We start from the raw sequence: 21,600 nt of genomic DNA, 5'->3' as shown, positions 1-21,600 counted from the left end.
GAATGTAAATTTCTAGGGCTTACATTAGACCACTGTCTGAACTGGAAAGGACATTGTAGCCAACTTACCTTCAAATTATCATCTACCACATATTTAATGAGAAACCTCAAAATGATTTTAACCAGTGATCAAATACTGAATTATTACCATGCTCATGTAGAATCGCGAATTAGATATGGCATTTGTCTCTGGGGTGGTTCTTCATCAGCGCAAAGTGTTTTTGTCGCACAAAAAAAAATTCTCCGAATCTTGGCAGGAGTTGAACCTCAAACATCATGTAGAGACCTTTTCAAGCAATACAAAATATTAACTCTTGCGGATATATTTGAAATGTGTGTTTATATTTATATAAATTAATCAAAGTTCGAACGACATAGCTCCTATCATAGTATTTACACAAGAAATCGTAATAATTTCTATGTGAAACCCTATAAATACAACCTAACTGGCCGGTCCCCTTTTTACTTGGGATTGAAAATGTTCAACAAGTTACCTTCTTTTCTCAGAGAAATTGACAAAATCCATGTTTTTAAATTCAATTTGAAAATGTTTTTATTGAATTATAGTTTTTATACCGTGCAACAATTTTTTAATGTGACTGTATGATCTTCTTGATTGTATTCATTCATATAACTGACTATTCCAATACATGTTCATGTCTTATGGAAAATAAATATTATTATTATTATTATGTATGATTTTATATTTAAATAATATTATATGTCAAAACTGACAAATTTTTATATTTATACTTATATTTGTGATTTTATATTGTCTTATGTGTTTTTAATTTCATATATTAAGTAGTTTATTCTCATATGCAAATTCCTTTTATATAATTCATTCTCATACTTTAATATCTATTGTATATTCATTTTTTCCTTTGGATATCCTTTTCACCACATACAAGAAACATCTGATGCTTCTGTGGTTTCTATGATATTTATTCAACTGTATGTATTACTTTAGTTATTTATGTTTGTGATTTGAATATGAATAAACATTATTATTATTCAACCACCTTTTTACTATCTGTCATAGTTTCCGAGATCCCAATGGTGAGTATCGAATTTGAAACACCCTGTAAGCAACTAGTAATAAAAAACATGATTTGAAATTCATTAAGTATATTTAAATTAAAATTATCATTTGTATACCATTCACAACAAATAAATATGTATACTTTTGAAATAATAAAATTAATTATCACATTCTCATCAAGTAAAAAGTACCTATTTATGTTCGTGTTCACAGAATTTCAATTACTTAGTTTCTGAAATATATTCATCGCTTGTCCTGTTTTTTGATTCACTACCAGATTCATTACTGCTGTCATTCTCTTGACTCAGAATTTTTTCTCTCGCATTTTTTATAGTCAGTTTTTTCATCTCTGTTAGATTGAACATCAACTCCTTTGCTGTCTGAATCCTTACGACGTACAGATTTATTACTACTTTCATTCTCTTGATTCAGTATTTTTGTCTCGCATTTTTTCATAGACTTGGTTTCGTCAGTTTTTTCATCTCTGTTAGACTGAACATCAACTCTTTTGCTGTCTGAATTGTTGCGACATTCAGGTGAAGCCTTAACTGGTGACTTCTTTTTTTTAATAGGTTTTCTCTTTTCTGGAGATGAGCTTACAGTTTCTATCATGGGTCTGTGACGCATTCCAACTGCATTCAGTAAATTGTCCACAGTTGATCCAGAGAGCCTATTACTCTCATCAGACCGTTTTCCGAATTCAAAGTGGAATAAATGCATCAAGTTTATCTTGAAAGGTATACCTCTAGCAGTTGTTGTCGTTATTGCCCACATGATCAAAACAAAAACAAGCATTACGGGAAAGATGAGCAGATTCCAAGGAAATGGTAACTTATCTGAAAAAAAAAAAAACATTCAGCTGCATCTGTCAAAGAAAATGATAGTATATCGCCCCTCCTGGTAACTGTAGACGTAGAGGTGCGGGTAAATAATGTCTGTAGTCATTTATTGAGTTGACAATAATCATCGGAGAATAACCAGAAGAAACAAGGTAAGACAGTATAAACTTTCACATCCGGAGATAACAACATCAAAGCTACTTTCCAGGTTTTTTGACCTTGGTCTGCAAGTTTTCAAGCCTGACGTTCTTCCTACGACTGAGCTAACCATTATCAACGGGCAACGGTGCAACAGACGAAATGCTGTAGTGCTCTGTGAGGACAACTAGAGCACTTCCTCCGTACCCTCTTAGCCTGTGATATCTACTGCAGTCGCAGGCGAAACGTCGGACAACAATCTTACGTCCGGCCGTGAAAGTCTAGACCCTTTGATTCTCTCTCCATTAGATAGATGGATAATTTTATTATTCTCCATAAACCATTTACATGACATGAGATAAGTGCAATGGTAGTCCGAATCGGAAAGACAAAGTCCCGGCCTTGCATTTCGGAAGATTGAACGGCGTGTACACAAGATGGAGGCTCAGATCACGTCGGCGAGACAACACGCGACTCATATCCAATGTGTGATGGATTACAGGGCGACCAACAGGCCTTTCACGCCCGCAGTGCGGCGAATAGCCGCCAATCTACGACGTATCTATCACACTTTAAGTCAAGGCGTGCTGCCGGCCACCAAACAGCACTGCCTTGATAGGATACGAATGCTAATGGCTGCTAAGAAGTCACTAATGAGGCGAGCGAGAAGTATCGCGGAAAACCTAAGGTTCGTGTTATAAGTTGTTTACAAGCATCTTATACACACGAATACTCACTGCAATTGGCCGAGTGTTCGAACGGATATATGAGAAGAGAGGGTCGAAAAGAGGAGTCGCTGGATGTAAAGAGAACCTGCTCATCGATAGATGTGTAACGCAGGACTCGATACAATATAAGCGTAACCTCTCTATGGCCTAGATCGATTACCGTAAGGCATTTGATACAATTTCGCATGAGCTCATCTTGCATTTGCTCAGATGCCTTGCGGTACCCGACAAAATAGTGAGATGCATCGAACAACTGATACCACTTTAGCGAACTCGCTTCACCATAACATCTGGTCAAGCAAGAGTCCAAACAGATTGGGTCACTTTCAAAAGGGGTGTATTTCAGGGTGATTCCCTCAGTCCGCTTCTCTTCTGCATCTCACTATTGCCATTATCAGTTGCCTCAGAAATACTCGAGGGTATAACTGTAGCACCCCCGGTCGAGTCAAATCTCATCTAATCTTACGTTGGAGAGGGGGAGGGGGGTCCCGGTGAATATCACGCAATTTTTTTTTATTCAAACAAAAAAAAATTATACTATTTTGGTCCATTTAATCCAGATTGTACATGCTTAAGATTCAATCTTAAGCGTAATCGTAATATGATTAAGATCATTCACTAATTCGTTCGAATGAAAGTAATTTCATTCATACTTCGACGTTATACATCTACTGACTGGCAAGCCACCATATTTGTTTTATACCAAATAGCTCAATTTAATCTGAATTTACGGTACAGTGTAGCGCGTCCTTTGTTTTCGCGCCACTGTCAGCCGAACGTGCGACTCGATGAACGAGAGCGTACGAGCTCATATGGGCATGTTGGTTCCAATAGTCTCTCTTGAGACCGCGCATGATCCTCCATGGACTGAATTAGAGTAGGTATTCTTTTTTTAATCACAGCAGTTACGATTTAAGTATTCTATTGTTAAATTTTCATTACACTTATAATTAAACTCTCAGCAATATTGATTACTATAGTCTATTTCAAAAGAGTGTAGAGTAATAAATCATGATGTGTCATAAAATTTGCCTGAATTTCGTTGTCGTCCATGGGCGTAGGCAAATCTTAGGATTATTAAACTTAATAATTAAAGTAAATTAAAAATTACAGACATAGATAATAATAAAAGGCCATTTTTGGGAAGTAATTTGGTCTAAAACTAAGTACCTACATGTATTTAGGTAAGTAAAATTTCTTAAAAAAAGATTAAGATTAATTTTAGTGGTTCTTGTAAACTTATTTAATATGCAATTTGGGTTCATATACTTGAGCATGATTTCTCAAAAAAGGGTTAACACTTAGTTCCGAAGTGCCATGTCATTATAATAATCCCTTTTTGACCCTGCCCACCAATCATGCAATACCTATTAAACCCAGGTAATTAAGAAAAAGGGTTTAAATATATTGTAATGGTGTCTTAAACATTCGAGTTATAATAGTAATTGTTACTACACCAATTAAACGTACAGTGATATTGTGATATAGAAATAGTGAAAAAGTTATAAAATGGGGACATTTACTCCAAAGAAAAGAAGTGTAAAAAATTCTCCGCTATCTGTTTGCGAAAAAGTTATAATTTTAAATGTATATGATTGCATAAAACACGATCACCCTAGTTTGTCTGTGCAAGAAAGTGTTGAGCGATGTGCCCGAATGACTGGAATTGGACAGTCCACAATTTTTAAATTATTGCGAGAAAGAAAGATATCAGGCCAGGTAAGTCCATGCAAGAGAAAATCAGGAAGACCAATAAAAATCTTAGATGAAGACACCAAATGTGACATTCGAAGAAAAGTTCATTCGTTTTATTTTAAAAAGGAAATACCCACTCTTGAAAAAATATTTATCGAGATAAGCCAAGATAACGATATTCCTTTGATATCCAGAAAACTTTTATGGAAAACTTTAAAAAGTATGAATTTTGCCTGGGAAAAGCACAATCGAAAGGCACTATTACTGGAAAGTGATGAAATTGTTTGCTGGAGACGAAAATATTTGACAACTATAAAGCAGTACCGCAGAGAGCAAAAGAAAATTTTTTATCTTGATGAGACGTGGATAAACGAAGGTTATATAGTCAAAAAAATGTGGCAAGATAAAAATATAACAAGTTCTCGCCAAGCTTTCATAGAAGGCCTTTCGACGGGTATTAAAGTGCCTTCGGGAAAAGGGAAGAGGCTTATAATTGCTCACATTGGAAGCGAAGACGGATTTTTAAAAGAAGGTTTGTTAAGCTTTGAGTCGTGCCGGACGGGAGATTATCATGAGGACATGAATTCGGATGTCTTCGAGGACTACTTCGGGGAAATGTTAAAATTTCTTTCAGCTGATTCGGTCGTGGTTATGGATAATGCAAGCTACCATTCAAGGCGCTTAGAGAAGGTACCAACTTCAGCTTGGAGAAAGCAAGAAATTATTAACTGGCTGTCAAATAAAGGTATTCAGTTTGAGACGAATTCAGTAAAGAAGGAACTACTAGCCATAGTAAAACAACATAAATCTCGCTTCATGAAATATGCCGTAGAAGATGTAGCAGAAAAGTATAAAGTAACTGTGCTGCGCCTACCGCCATATCATTGCGAATTAAATCCTATAGAACTTATATGGGCACAAGTTAAAGGATATGTTGCAAGGCACAATACCACATTTAAAATGAAAGATGTCAAGGTATTGTTTGATCAAGCCATTATGGAAATCACATCAGAAAACTGGCAAAAAGCAATCCAGCATGTTTTAAAAGAGGAAGATAAAATGTGGGAACTGGACAACTTGGTCGATCAGGTGGTTGACCCTATAATTATAACACCAGGGGATGATGACAGTTCTTCGGATGAAGACTATACTGATGTAGAATAATTTAATTGAATTGTAAATATACTGTAGCGGGATAAGCAATCTGGACAGAGACCAGTGTATCAGTGACAGTGACACTTTTGCTTAGGTTAGGGTTTAGAATTAAGGGTAGTCTGAATAATTATTTTCTCGGAAGGTTCTCGAAAATTGTACCTAGTAATCTCTAGAACATTCAATTAGGGTATAAATAGAGTGTTGTTAAACGTTAAGGGAAGTTCACAGTTTTAGTATTGTTCAAGTGTCAAATTGTAATAACGTATCCAGTAAAGTTCTTGTCGTTTTTGTGAATAAATTGATTTAAAGTCCCCACAAGTGTTTCAATACGTAAAGTTCGTTCGTGTGTGTTTGTGAGTATTTCCCGATTTCGGTTCGTATATATTTTATTGTTACATTTTATATTTTTTTAATAACACTGTTCTGCTGTATTAAATTTTTATTTCCTTTAATATAATTTTTATGAATGCATATTCTTTTGGCAATTATCCCACTAGCGCGCCTCTGGCTCAGTATTTATCCGTCGATAACAATGGACAAATCCCTTAAACAGGGTGATACCTACCTGCTCTTTATGAAACGACATAATTTTGCAATGCGGACTAGGGAAGTGACAGAATTTATTGACGGATCACCCTGTAGCGCTTTTGAATACTTAATGAGATTTTATTACTCTACACTCTTTTGAAATAGACTATAGTCTTAACTAGTCGTAAATAAAAGCACGAAGCAATTTTTTTTCTTTCTACAATAACCATCCAACGTGTTTACGTAAGAAACCCACATTTTGAAAAATCTCACGTGAGATTGGGGATTGGGGAGGGGGTTGAGTAAAATCTCACGACATCTCACCAAAGGGGAATGGAGGAACAGAAAATTAAAAAAAACACCTCACGTAATTTATGGACGCCCCCTATGAAATTCGGGATAGACAAATGTGCAATGGTCCATCTCAAAAGACGACGATGCGGGGACTACGGAGAGGATGTGCAGCTCGTAGATGGAAGCATCCTACACCATCTGGATGCCGGAGAGACATATACTTACCTCGGGGTGGAACAACGCCACTCACAAGAGGTAACCGCAGTGAAAAACTCTCTCCGCGGCAAGTATTAGCACAAACTTCGACAGATCTGATCATCGGAACTGTCGGGGAAGAACAAAGTTGCTGCAACAAATATGCTTGCCGTTCCAGTCTTACTCTACTCGTTTGGAGTAGTGAAGTGGACCCGGGAGGAGCTGCATCAACTCGACGTAAAGCCTCGAAAAATGATGTATCTCTATAGGAGTTTGCATCCCAAATCGTTCGTTCCACGGTTGTACCTCCCTCGACAACAGGGAGGCCGTGGACTTTTGAGTTTGGAGTGTCTACATGACAGAATGGTACTGGATACAGCCTGTAAAGTCGTCAGGAGTTCGGATCCCCTTCTCTGCATGGTCCGTGACCCTGAGAGAGCAGGAATTGGAGCATTTGTCTTTAGGGCAGCTGCCCGAGCAGCTGATGAACTCGGTATAGTTTCCGACACTGAACGAGGTGACCACAACTCTGTCACCGAGTTGGAACCCGTTCACTTCTGCATGGGGTCTTCTTCAATAACATTGAAGACCTTGGCTTATTAAAGCGCCTGACGTTCGCTTTTTTCAGGTCGAGTGGGCTGAAGTCGGAAACTGAGGGGTTCATCACGGTTTGCCAGGATGGTGTCTTCAACAGCCTAGTCTACCGCAGTCGCGTGATGGATATAGAGGTTCCTGACACAAGGTGCAGGGCCTGCCGCGAGGCGCCCGAGACCCTAATGCACTTGCTATCAGCGTGCCAGCATAAGCGGTCTCAGCCTATATCCATCGACATAACGCGGCCCTAAGAGTGCTGTATTACCATCTACGGCACTCTTACGGTATTGGCGAGACACCGGTGTTGCCCTACGCTCCGGGGGATATTGAATCCGTTGTGGGGAACGAGAAGTGCCGAATTTATTGGAACCATTCGTTCCCCACCCTCAGGCTCATACAAGCTAATAAGCCTGATGTAGTCCTTCTCGACCACCAGAGCAAAACGATATTTGTCATGGAATTTTCAGCTCCTGGCGAGACGAATATCGTCAGAAAAGAGGAGGAAAAAAGGATAAAATATCGAGATTTTCTCTTCGAACTCCGCAGACTCTATCCAGATCACTCTGTCAAGATGGTTGTTCTGATTATTGGAGTCCTTGGTGGAATGATGTCCTCTCTACTCTCGAATCTAAAAATCATACCGGTTTTGCCGCACAAAGGAAGAAATCTTAGCCGGACAGATGCAGAAGACTGTCATTCTTGGCTCACTGTGCTTGCTCAGGGCACATGATTCTCGGACCCAATGATCACTTACCCCACGGTGTAGGGAGTGGTCATTGGTTGATAATGCTGGCGCGCCCTCCCGAATGTATCGGGGCTTCGGGGGATAGAGCCTGACCAGCGCGTACTTCGGTAAAAAAAAAAATAATATTCCTTTATTTTATCATTTAAATGCACAAAGGTCAATATTTCAGTTACATTGTTACATTGAACAAGGACATGTCAACAATTAGAAAGATATAAAAAACATCAATGATACAGTTTAAAAAGGAAAAAATAATTATCATAAAAAGAAATCATCGAAGCAATAACAACACTTACGAAGTAGGATCTTTGTCATCATTGATTTAAAAATATGAACATTGAGGGATGATTTTATATGGTCATCAAGAATATTATAGAGCTTACAACCAATACAATAAAAGTTTCTTTGGTACAGAGATGTGCGATTAAAATCAGGCTGCAAGAGATTTCTGTGAAGGGTGTTATAGCAGTGATTGTTATCTATTGCAAACGTATTTTTATTCTTATAGATATAAGGGCAGGCTTCTATTATATAGCGTGGCTCACGGTCGATGGTAGGTTAGACATTTCTGGAAAACGCAAAGCATGATTTTTCTGAAAATTTCACCTCTCGCATTTCCTTACCTGTTCTTTCGACTTAAAATATTTTCAGCATTGCGGCGTTGCCACTTCCATCAAAAAGTCCTAGCAACTTTGCTTTTTTAATGGAACAACCCGTATATTAATACATTTTTGGAATCGCTCTGGTATTTTAATACTGTTTTGTTAATAATGTCGTATACCTATCTCTATCTGTTTTCGAGACAAAAAATAAATTGTTCTAAATATGGTCCAAAACATAGCCTCAATTGAAATTAAGTACATTAGTACTCTCAATTCATGAAAAGTTGATATTTTGATGATAGTTTGGACAAACTCGAAATATTCAAATAACACCAAGAAATCGGCTCAATATCATACAGGGCGTGCTAAAATTACTATTATTTCCATTGTGCATAAAAGTAGTCAAAAGTTCATTTTTTCAAATGAAACCCCCTGTATATTACTCGGCAAATTGAAAGATGGTGAAAAATGCTTCAAGATGATATACATGTCCCTATACCTAAATCGTCAAGTTTTCTCAATAAAGTCGCTTCTTCTAGAAACATTATTTTTTTTTAGAATTTGGATTTAGGTAGCAGTGGAATTATCAAGCTTATAGCAGTTCGGTTACTTTTATAAGTAATTTACAAAGAGTTATCGACGGTGTTTCGAATCATCTTCCAAAATGAATGCAAATATCAATTATTCAAACGAAGTTCTTATGAATTTATTTATTATACACATGAACAAAGTGATCAAATCATTGTCAGAACGTGTAAAAAATTCAACCAAATGTATCCTGAATTAACACCAAAAATCAGTCATTTATAGGTAAAAAGTAAGATTTTGTGGGCTAAAACATGTGAAAGTACAGACAATAACAGAATAAGATGATTCAAAATAACAAAATTGTAAACAAAATATCACATTTTCACAATAAATGCTGAAAATGTTGTCCATTACATTCTAAACACTTTAAAATGTGTTTTTGTACGCGACCTGTGGTTGCTTTTTCAATTTCCTGGGGATCCAGATCTTCAATACTCCGCACTATTCGCCGTCGCAATTCTTCTTTGGTAGGCACTGGAGTACTGTATACCCTTTCTTTTAAAACACCCCATAAAAAAAGTCAAGTGGCGTGAGATCGGGTGATCTCGGTGGCCAATCCCACGGCCCTAAACGCCTAAACCAACGATCGTCGAAGATTTCGTCGAATTTCCTGGAAACTTCCTGGGTGGAATGAGCTGGCGCACCGTCCAGTTGAAACCACGAATTCCTATATTCCTCTAAAGGCAAATTTTCAAGAAAATTGGTTATAGTCGTCCTTAATATTTGGAGATATCTCTCGGCATTCACTGTGTCTTCATAAATAAAAAAGCTAATTTTATTGTTCTTCAGAATACAGAAAACATTCAGGTCAAATTTCTCTTGAAAACCCATTTCTTTTGTAACATGAGGATTATGATCAGCCCAAAAATGTTTATTTTTTCTATTGAAAATACCATCCCTCGTAAATTTTGATTCGTCGCTCCAAATTATTTTTGACAAAAATTCCCGATCTTCCTGTGTATGAATCAAAAGGGATTCACAAAAATGCATTCCTCGTTCGAAGTCTTCTGCTTTTAGTGCTTGAACTTTGGTAAATTTATACGGTTGCATTCCGTGATTTTTCAAAATTCGTTGTACTGAAGCATGTGATACACCTAAATCTTTTTCTGCACTGCGAATGGAAGCTTCTGGATATGCATAAAAATATGCCAAAACGTTAACAGTATTGTCCTCGTTTGAACTAAAAGGTTTTGGTAATGTTGAAGGCGCTTTTAACATGGAACCATAGTTAAGGAAATTATTTTGTAATCTTACAAACTTCCTCTCGTTCATTGGTGTTGATTCAGGATACATTTGGTTGAATTTTCTACAAGTTCTGGCAATGATTTGATCACTTTGTTCATGTGTATAATAAATAATTTCATAAGAACTTCGTTTGAATAATTGATATTTGCATTCATTTTGGAAGATGATTCGAAACACCGTCGATAACTCTTTGTGAATTACTTACAAAAGTAACCGAACTGCTATAAGCTTGATAATTCCACTGCTACCTAAATCCAAATTCTAAAAAAAAATAATGTTTCTAGAAGAAGCGACTTTATTGAGAAAACTTGACGATTTAGGTATAGGGACATGATATATCATCTTGAAGCATTTTTCACCATCTTTCAATTTACTGAGTAATATACAGGGGGATTCATTTGAAATAATGAACTTTTGAATACTTTTATGCACAATGGAAATAATAGTAATTTTAGCACGCCCTGTATGATATGGAGTCGATTTCTTGGTGTTATTTGAATATTTCGAGTTTGTCCAAACTATCATCAAAATATCAACTTTTCATGAATTGAGAGTACTGATGTACTTAATTTCAATTAAGGCTATGTTTTGGACCATATTTAGCACAATTTATTTTTTATCTCGAAAACAAATAGAGATAGGTATAGGACATTATTGACAAAAAAGTATTAAAATATCAGAGCGATTCCAAAAATGTATTAATATACGGGGTGTTCCATTAAAAAAAATAAAGTTGCTAGGACTTTTTGATGGAAGTGGCAACGCCGCAATGCTGAAAATATTTTAAATCGATAGAACAGGTAAGGAAATGTGAGAGGTGAAATTTTCAGAAAAATTATGCTTTGCGTTTTCCAGAAACCTACCATCGACCGTGAGTCACGCTGTATACAAACTGTAAACTGAAAACCAAGAGATATAAAGTATTGCCGACAACTGGGTTGTCATATCAATACTTTTCATGATTCGAATGGCATACTTCTGAAGAATGAAGATCCAATTCATACCAGCACTGTTTCCCCAATTCAGTATACCATACTTCATGTGGGAGTGGAAGTGTCCAAAGTACAGCTTAAGCAAGACTTTTTTCCTGCAGTGGTCTTTCATATACTTTATGCTGTAGCAACTATTTCTCAACTTATTAGACAATAGTTCTATATGACTTGCCCATTGCAGATGTTTATCAAAAATTACTACCAAAAGTGTCACCTTATCACTACAAGTTATTTGTTTTTCTGTATTTTTAATTTTCTCTTTATCGGTAACTTACCCCACAACTCATTAGCGAAATGGCCAAATCCTGCTCCAAGTGATGACATGGGTATGATTAGTATGTGTTTCAGTTGAAATAAAGCAACTTCCAATGGCGTCACATATTTCCGTTCACATTCCTCTTTTTCTGAAAATGTTAGTTTTTATTATTTTTACAATTCTGCTAAAACAAACAGATTTGAAATTGAATTTCACTAGTTCGGACTTTCATTGTCTACTATATAAAATGATTTGAAATCCCTGAAACAACTAAAAAAGAAGAATTAAATGAATAGCTGAAAATAACAATTATATTAAGCAAAATAAACCTGAAATGAGATAATATGAAATAAAATACAAGTAGAAATAGAACAATTGAATAAATAAAAATGAAGAAATGAAAAAAAAAAAAATAAAAATAAATAAAAATAAAAAAATAAATAAAAAGTGGAGAGATTCCAAGTCACGTTAATTCACGACGTTTCGATTGTTAGTATCTACAATCGTCTTCGGGTGATGACTGGACTATTTATAGGTCGTTCGAGTACTTTCACTTATCCCCGCTTTCCATTTTCCGCTTCACTGGTTCCGTGGGAGATGACCGTTTTGGCGGGAGTTGGCCATTTTTCGCTAGATGATGGGTTTCCATATGTTGCGTATTTCTACGCTGGCTTGGCTGAATACGTTATTGGACAACATATATGCGGCTTCCTTAAATTTTCTCCTAAACCAATGTTCCTCTCTGTCCAAGATCTCAGCTTGGAACCACACGATGTTGTGTTGATGGGTCCAAACATGGTCTGCTATTCCTGATTTGCTAGTTTCCCCTCGCTGTGTGTGTTTCTTGTGCTCGGCAATGCGAACATTCAATGGCCTCTTAGTTTCACCAATATAGGATTTTCCGCACTCACAGAGTATCCGGTAAATGCAATTCTTGGAATTGCAGTCCGCATTTGGTGGCCTGGTTTTCGTGAGGCTGCTACGGATAGTGTTACCGGATCTAAAGCAGGTTCTGATGTTGTACTTGGAACCAATTCTTCTTTTCTACCATCGCTTTGGAGTAGCCATTCCGTTGAAGATCACTTATGATGATGTCTAGTTCCTTCTCGAGACCTTCCATCGTCTTACAGAGCTCGAAAGTACGGTCTAATAGAATCTTGATGATTCATCTTTTAGTCCTTTGATGGTGGTTTCCCACTTAGTGTCGGTCCTCTTCAGCAAAACGTCTAAGAATGGCAATTCGTTGTAGATTTCCTTCTCCATTGTGAAAGTGATGGAAGGTCTCACACTGTTGATGTGTTTCAGGAAGGCGTCTAGTTCAGTATTCCCATGGTTTCATATTATGAAGGTGTCGTCAACATATCTCAACCAGACACGAGGTTTCTTGTGTGCTTCTTCAATGTCCAGAGTTTCAAACCACTCCATATATATGTTGGCTATGACATTAAGTTGACTTTGAGGACCTCATACTATCACTTAACAAAAAACTTTCATCTGGATGTTATGCTGTGAAAATAACTTCTAACAAACTAGGACTAACTGCAGCTGAAACTGTCTATTATTCATTAGTAGAATCACATCTGAGAAATGGGATCCCTTTCTGGGGGGGTAAGTAATCAAACTCGAATTAAGTCAATTTTTACTCTGCAGAAAAGGTCATTAAGATTTTTTTGTAGAGCCATTCGGCGAGATTGAAATTTTATCACTGTATGCTATATCCATTTTAGAAAGAGTTTGTTTAGTGCATGAACATATAACAGAACGTCCCTCAATTGTATCTCATTACACCACGTGCCAGACTCTATATTTAGGTCTTTAGGTCTTCTATATTGTATAATATTCTCAAGATGTATAATCATCTTCCTAACTACCGAAAATGCGTAGTAAACTGTACTGAATTTCGTAAATCAACTAAGGATTTTCTTACCGATATCTTTTAATCATATTTTAGACACATATTTGTGTTTTTATACATTATTGTGGCATTTTAAAAACCATTTTTGTGTTTGTATATATATATATATATATATATATATATATATATATATATATATATATATATATATATATATATATATATATATATATATGTGTGTGTGTGTATCATTAAGGACAGGTAGCCAGATTTTACTGCTGTTCGTTGCTTTTTCCTTCCTATTGAAATTATCCCTGTGCGAATGAGATAATGTGAATCCTCTTTTTTACAAGCTTTATATTAGCTTCACCTGTATGTATGTATGCTTGTTTGTTTGCATGTTGATTTGTAACTCTCAATCTAGGGATCTGTATTGACAGAGTTATCGGCATTATTGCTTGATCTATTCGCGGGCAGATGGCGCTGTACGTAATCTACTTGATATTTCTTGATCTATTCACACGCTTTTATAGCATATGAAACTTGAAAGTTAAAAATAAATACAGTTCAAAAAAACTGAAAAACACGCTTTTAAAGAACATCGAACTAAAAAGTTGAGAATATTTTTTAAATAAGCTTAAAACAATAACGATCGAAAAATAATAGTATTATTGTGAAAAAAGCGTGGGCGCTTTGTGTCATATTTCCTGTATATCTACTAAAGTAAAACCAATAATGATTAAGAGTAAAGCGTGTTGTCATATCTAAATTTTACGTTACCAGTTTATAGCAGAATCAAAATATAGTAAGCAGTAAAGTTGTTGGTTGTGGCAAATTATAGATAATACACAATACTAGTACGATTAAAAGGTATTATTTATGACAAAAATCAGTAATGAGCTTGTAATGAGTAATACTTATACATTTCCTGATTACTGATCAGTTAAAATTCATTATTTTCTGTATAGTGTTAGATATTTATTACAACTATTGGCAACGCTGTACGCAACGATATTTCTGTCTTTGTCACTTTACCGTAACTTCCATCTCATCGTTGCAGTCCTCACTAATGTACTTGCAGCCATGAGCGTATCATTGGTTTGTGAATTATACAGCGTGAATTGTACGTTTTACAGTTAAGTTAGTCAGCAATCGACGTGTTGTGATAACAATTGGTGAAAATAATAGTGCTAATAAGTGTTTAAGCGTTACATAATTATATTTCTACACCGTTCTCAAACTACTCAAAAAATGGGAGACATGGTCGGGCCTTCCACGTCGAAAAAAGTGAAACGGTCGGAGTCTCGGTCAGTAAGAGAAAAACAAATTGTACTGCGAGTATTTCACTGTCTTGAAAGAGATCATCAGCCACCAAAAGATGACTTTGTGCATATATGCTGTAATTCTACGTGTGTACCTCCGAATAACCAACCGGGCATTTCTACATCATTAAGTTCCACAATTACAAAAGATAAATTAGTTGATATGTGCTCTGATTATACCGGTGTACCAAAATCATCGATTTACAAAATACTAAGAGAAGCAGAAATTCATGGGGACGTACAAACGCCAAAAACTAGTAGCGGACGAAAAAAAATCACAGTTGATGAAGAAGCCAAAACCAATATACGCAGAACTATTCACAGTTTCTCTTTCAGAAATGTGCTGCCCACACTACAAACAGTTCTGGAGGCACTTAGCGATCATGAGTTGGTCCCAAAAATGGGTAAAGAAACTTTTAGGAAACTTGTACACGAAATGAAATTTACGTACGGAAAAATTGACAGGAAAAGCATTCTCATTGAACGTCAAGAAATAATAGCATGGAGAAGAAACTATCTAAGAAAAATTGACGAATTTCGGAAGCTCAAAAAAAAATTGTACTTCATGGACGAGACACATACGGTCAAAAAAGTATGGCAGGATGGTAATATAACAAGTGCACGACAAGCCTTCATTGAAGGTTTGTCAGTTGGGTTAAAACAGCCATCTGGAATAGGTAGTCGTCTGATAGTTACGCATATAGGAAGCGACAGTGGATTTTTACCAAATGGTGAATTAATATTTAAATCTAAGAAAACAGGCGACTATCATGAAGAGATGAATGCGGAGGTGTTTGAAAAATGGTTTGAAGGCATCATTCAACTTGTGGAACCTGGGTCTGTCATCGTCATGGACAATGCCCCATACCATAGTCGACATTTAGAACCATTACCGAAACAATCATGGAAAAAAGCAGCAATTCAAGAATGGTTAATTAATAAGAACATCCAATATAACAAAGATAGTTTAAAGGCAGAACTACTTCAGCTAAACAAAATTACACACAGACAAATATAAAAAATTCGCAGTAGATGAAATGGCGTTGAGTCGTGGAATTACAGTTTTAAGGTTACCACCATACCACTGCGAATTAAACCCAATAGAATTAATCTGGGCGCAAGTAAAAGGATATGTGGCACGAGAAAACAGAACATTTAAATTAGTGGACGTGCAACATCACCTACAAGAAGCTATTCGAACTGTTTCTGCAGAAGACTGGAAGAAATGCATGCAGCATGTTTTAAAAGAGGAGCAAAAAATGTGGGACGTAGACAACCGTATTGTACACAATATTGAACCAATCATAATTCACTTTGATGATAGCGGTAGCAACAGTGACGAATCTGAGGTTGAAGATTAGACGAAAATTTGTACATTTACATTTATATTATATTCTATTATCAAAAATTTGTAATTTGTATTTTCTAGTACCCCTGACGATGAGTTTAAGTTACTCGAAAGCTTGAGAATAGTTATAAAGAGTTCACTTATCAATTGCTGCAACCCAATAGTGAAAAAAAGTTATATATATATATATATATATATATATATATATATATATATATATATATATATATCTATAATTACCACGATTATTACTCCGTTTTCATAAGGCCCACCTAATGACCACAACGATTAGGTAAATTACGATATTGCAAAGTTTTAATGAAATAAATAAAAAATGTGTACGAATATTTTAACTAATTGTACTAAGAATTTTTCTTTCATTCTTAACCCTCTCAAAAATTAATAAGCACGCCCCCGATTTGCTGTCAAATGGGCTTACTTCTACTCTCAATCATTATTGGTTTTAGTATAGTATTTTTACTAGTATTTTTCGATTATTGTTTATTCAAAAAAATATTTTTAACTTTTCAGTTCGATGATGTTCTTTAAAAGCGTGTTTTTTTAGTTTTTTTAAACTAGGTATATTTATTACCATTATTGTCAGAAACTAGATGGTCAACATTTCGAACATTCGTTGAGTTGAACTGGAGCAAATTTTGAATAAATTTCTTATTGAAATTACATATTAATCGTTTGTTTGCAGATTCTTGAAAGTATAAAACTACTGATTACTCAGAAAAGGTTGATTTCCAAAAATGAACCAATGTTGTAAAGAGAATTGAAAGACTTATCAAACTAGGTAGCCCATGACCCTCTTTTCTATTTGTGGCAAATGATGTCACACTTTCATGAAAATGTACTCAAAATTTTGCCTATATTATATTATTATTACTCTTTATTAGCAAATGATGCTCTTCATAGTACAGTCAGTCACTTATAAAAAACAAAACAAAAAAAAGACAAGTCACATTTTAAAAACAAGAAACTAGAAAACAAGACGAATTATCGATGACAATTACTTGAAATATATTCACTACATTTACTTTTGAATTAATTTAATGAATCACAGCTTTTTATATGACTTGGCAAATTATTAAAAGCTACAGACCAGAACTATACAACGAGTCACACCCTATATGTTCTCTGTTGATATAAAAATTTCCTATTCTATTTCTAGTGGAGTGTGTATGAATACTACTTGTGTAGGTTAACTGATCACTCAGATAATTTGGCAACATATTGTGTTTAATTTTAAATATTAGCATATTCAGTGTTACCTTGTTTAGCCAGACATAAGAGACGATGTTTCCAACTTGTATTCCACAGATGTGCGTTTATTACAACTTAGAATTGCCCTCATGGGTCTGTTTTGAAGCTTCTGTAGTCTGTTTACATTTTCATTGCTCACAAAATAGAGTAATGTACTGCAATAGTCAAAGTTGGGTGTTATTATTGATTTATGAATTGTTAATTTTGCATATTCACTTATTTTATTTTTATCTATTAAAAGATACATTTTCGTGGCTATTTTCTTCTGAATATAACAACAGTACGCATTACGGTTTAATTTTTGATCTAATACCACTCCCAGATATTTAAAAGTTTGTTACCCTTTCAATGATGACATTATCAATATAAAGATTCAATGGCAGCTGTTCATCTTGCAGTTGTCTTAAACGATATTTGCTACCTATTAACATGCATTTTGTTTTATTAACATTTAACTTGAGGCCGTTGTCACATAACCACTCGTTTATATTTGATAGTTCCTCATTCAAACATTCTGAGATTTCATTTGTTGTCCCAGAACAGTACAACATAGTGTCGCCGGCAAACAGTTTTATCTTACACCTTTTAACATATATCACAATATCATTTATGTATAGCAAGAATAGCAGTGGACCCAACACTGACCCTTGAGGGACTCCTGAAATTACATTTAAAGTACTGGATGTCACTTGATTATATTTAACTAGCTGCTTCCGATATGTGAGGTAATTTGTGAACCAATTCAACACTTTATAATCTAGTCCATACTTATTTAATTTCATTGGAAGTAACTCAATGTTGACCGCCTCGAATGCCCTTTTAAAATCCAGATGACAACACCTATAATACGTTTTTTAGATAGTTCAACTTTCCATGAAGAGATTAGAAATTTCAGTGCTGTTTCACATGAATGGGATTCCTTAAATCCAGATTGTTCTTTAATCAAAATATTATGTTTCGCTAAAAATTTCATCAATTGCTCTTTCACTGCGATTTCTAATATTTTTACATAAATTGGCAGGGTATTTATGGGTCTAAAATCAGATCCTAAAAAGGTGTTTGTAATTTTTTCAATAGGAACGATTATATTTAGATTAATTCCATTGTCATCTGTATTATTTTTCTTGAGGGAAAAATTATCTTTAACTCGCACATATTTAATGTTTCAAATTCCTCAAGTATCTCATTTGGTGGTATAATATAACTGAGAACATGATTATAATCATTTATTGGTACTATAATTTCGGTTAGATCTTTCAAACTGTCAACGAAAAATTAATTAAAATATCCTGCTACTTTTGCTTCATTTGTTACAAGAACACTATCAAATTGTATTCCTTTAAACTCTTGTTTTCTATTTCCTATTACTAAACCTTTCAGTGCTTTCCACATAGCTACACCGTTTCCTTTATTTTCGTCGATATTTGATTCATAATACTTTTCAGTTTCAATTCGTATCTTTTTGATAACGTAATTATTTTATATTTATCCCAGTCACATTGTAGTTTGGTTTCCTTGGCTTTTTTATGAAAAAATTCGCGTTTTTTATATCTGCCATGATTTCGTCTGTAAACCACACTTTCAATTTGAAATTATTGAAATTATGCTTCCTTTTGAATGGTGAATGTATGTCCAAGCATCTAATAATATTATGGATGAATGAATTGGATGAAAAATACTTACTCATAAGAAATAAAAGATAAGTTCCCCAGTCCATTTTTTTAGGATCACATTTTGCAGAATAGTCTATCTTCATATTTTGTTCCTCCGCTTCCTAAACCATAATTTCATTAGATAAATTCAATAAATAATAATAGAATCAGTAATAAGATGTAGAAGACCCTTGAGGACATTTGAAATGCATAAATCTACTTTTTCGACAAAATAGAAGCCATTGAAAACTTAGTTTCTGTAGTTCCTGCGGCTAAACTTTGTCTTAGACAGAACTATTTCTATTGTAATTTGTTCAATAAAGTTGTATTATTATTGTTATGGATATGCACATACCTCATATAGAAGACGATATCTGAATCCATAATCGACAACAAGTATTACCATTATGAAATACCTGATGATATACAAAAAAGTATAATTCGATCGCAGTAACTTGTACAAAACATACAGGAAAAATAATGTTGTCAATAATATAGCAAATTGGGTGGTACATATTAAATTAAATATCTTCTCTTGTAAGGTTAGTAGAGAGTCAAAAATATCATCCGAATAATGTCTGCGGAAAACGTCACTCAAAGTACTGTCTAACTTCCTTAAACTTTCAATATTTATATTTTGATCGTTGACGAATTTCGACAAAAACTTGTAATTCTCACTGTCCGTGTTAAATTCATATTTACCACTCCTTAGCTTCGTGTTAGTCCCGTCAGCAACTGCAGAATTCAAAATCAAACTAACAACACGTTTTAGGTACACCAAAGTCGTTTTTTCTTCATCTCGACTTTCATAACTGCGGGTCACAGTTTCGTCAACATCTCGGAGACTTGATTCTCTTAAATATTTTTTGGAATTGGTATTCATATCATGTGGATCTACCCACTCAGTTAAAACTTGAACAATATTTGAAGACACCAATAAAACTAATACAAAATTCATTTTGACGAATATGGTGGAAGTTTCAAGTTTTTGAAATATAAAAGTCCCATATAACTTATCAATAATATTTACATCTAGATCTTATTATAGACATATCAATATTATTCAATCCCCAAATTGTCAAATAAAAAAAACGAACTTAACCGCTTAACCTAAAATTTTAAATTGAAGGAAACTAAAGGACAGCGTTGCCAATCAAAAATTGTCAAATTCCTCAATTTCACTAAGGATTCAGTAATTCATTTGGAAAAGAAGAGGAATTTTATGTTTTAATGTTCGCAACACCTGCTACGTAATTCATTGTGAACTGTCAGTTGGCTCCTTTGTGCAATAATAGTTATTTATGACATGAGTGTGTTAAAAGTAAGGTTTTATTTTGTGAGTGAAAAAGTTTGCGAAACGAGCGTAGCGAGTTGGCAATTTCACGAACAAAATAAAAATTACTTTCAACACAAATATCATACAAAGTTTTTTGTACAACTGTCCTGTTTTCATAAAAAAATAGATAAATTTAATATTTCTATAAAAACACATTTTGACATCTCTTATCAGTTAACTATTTTCATGTTATCGCATTTGCTGTAAAGTCCAGATGAAAGTTTCTACTATTTTCAGAATATATGGAACCTGCCGGCGTGAAGAACTGTGCCATTTATTAATAGAAGACATTAAATTCATTGATTGTTCACATTCCAAATACAAAAACCAAAATAGGTCGTTTTTGTTGCATTGTTGGAAGAAACATTGACTATTTTAATAAATACATTGCATTACGCCCTTCTGTTATCAATCATCAACGTTCTTACCTGAAATACTCAAATTATAAATGAAGTCCCAATCCACAGTGCACATAATTTAGAGGTTTCCAATCATGATGTCGTAAATAAATACATTACATTGCCCTACCCTACGAGGTAGTTCAAACAATGTACTATAGTATTGTACACCTCAAATAGGTCTACAAAAAAGTCCGCGATGGTATATGTCTATCTTCAAGGAATACCCCAGAATAACCAATTTGTATCCTTGAGAAATAATGGCTTATTTACGAAGCACTTTTAAGCAATACATCATTATTTCTTATCCAATTAAGTATGTGTATTTAATATAGATCAGTATGGCCCTTTACAATATGTAATTTAAATGAATATTTTTGAAGATTAGCAGCAATTGCACTCGTCTATATTTATATTTAGTATTAGCATTAGACTTGTGCAGGGAGTCGGGGCGGGTATAATCTTTGTATATAGACTATATATAAAGGTATAACTTATCGAACATTTTTGAAGTAATAGCAAACGATCCCGCGATAAGTTGGAGTTGGAAAAAGATTTCAAACTTTATAGTGCCATCTAATACTGAGTAGTACAACCTTTTTCGTTAATTGAAATTTTTATGGAGCAATGTCTCATATCTTTAATACGAAGCTGTTATCTTTGTATATGGTTAGTCTATATACAAGGTTCATATCGGTATGGAAATAAATAAATACTGTCCTTCGATCTTTGCATCTAGCCAAAGGTTTGATATTTATCTTCCTGATGATTCCCGTTCACTGGGG

The 21,600-nt window shown here is 34.7% G+C and overlaps 1 protein-coding gene across 2 annotated transcripts; it reads right to left on the bottom strand.

Moving 5' to 3' along the window:
• Nucleotides 1–1,110: 1,110 nt before the first annotated feature.
• On the bottom strand, nt 1,111–20,185 carry LOC111516635 (uncharacterized). 2 transcript variants are annotated; one of them, XM_074170158.1, is made up of 4 exons: nt 19,437–20,185; nt 19,113–19,203; nt 11,655–11,783; nt 1,111–1,877 (listed from the first exon to the last, which is right to left on the bottom strand). In XM_074170158.1, the coding sequence occupies exons 1-4, from the start codon at nt 20,037–20,039 to the stop codon at nt 1,333–1,335; spliced, it is 1,368 nt and encodes a 455-aa protein (XP_074026259.1). In that variant the 5' UTR covers nt 20,040–20,185; the 3' UTR covers nt 1,111–1,332. The 2 variants fall into 2 exon arrangements, with proteins under 2 accessions (XP_074026259.1, XP_074026260.1); XM_074170159.1 differs by having other exon boundaries at nt 19,784–20,183.
• Between the last annotated feature and the right edge of the window lie 1,415 nt (nt 20,186–21,600).

This window comes from Leptinotarsa decemlineata, unplaced genomic scaffold, assembly GCF_025532065.1.
Source record: "Leptinotarsa decemlineata unplaced genomic scaffold, Ldec_3_MD MMD2_P_RNA_scaffold_7, whole genome shotgun sequence".
Taxonomy (NCBI): Eukaryota; Metazoa; Arthropoda; class Insecta; order Coleoptera; family Chrysomelidae; genus Leptinotarsa; species Leptinotarsa decemlineata.
Note: the sequence above shows the minus strand (reverse complement) of the source record. Positions and strands in the feature narration are given on the sequence as shown.

What these genes read in the sequence shown, in the direction of transcription:
- LOC111516635 (XM_074170158.1), bottom strand. Translation starts at nt 20,039, where the DNA reads ATGAATTTTGTATTAGTTTTATTGGTGTCTTCAAATATTGTTCAAGTT. An exon ending in TTATCTTTTATTTCTTATGA is followed by an intron (nt 11,784 to 19,112) that starts GTAAGTATTTTT and finishes TAACATTTTCAG; the next exon opens with AAAAAGAGGAATGTGAACGG. An exon ending in TTTCGCTAATGAGTTGTGGG is followed by an intron (nt 1,878 to 11,654) that starts GTAAGTTACCGA and finishes TTTTTTTTTCAG; the next exon opens with ATAAGTTACCATTTCCTTGG.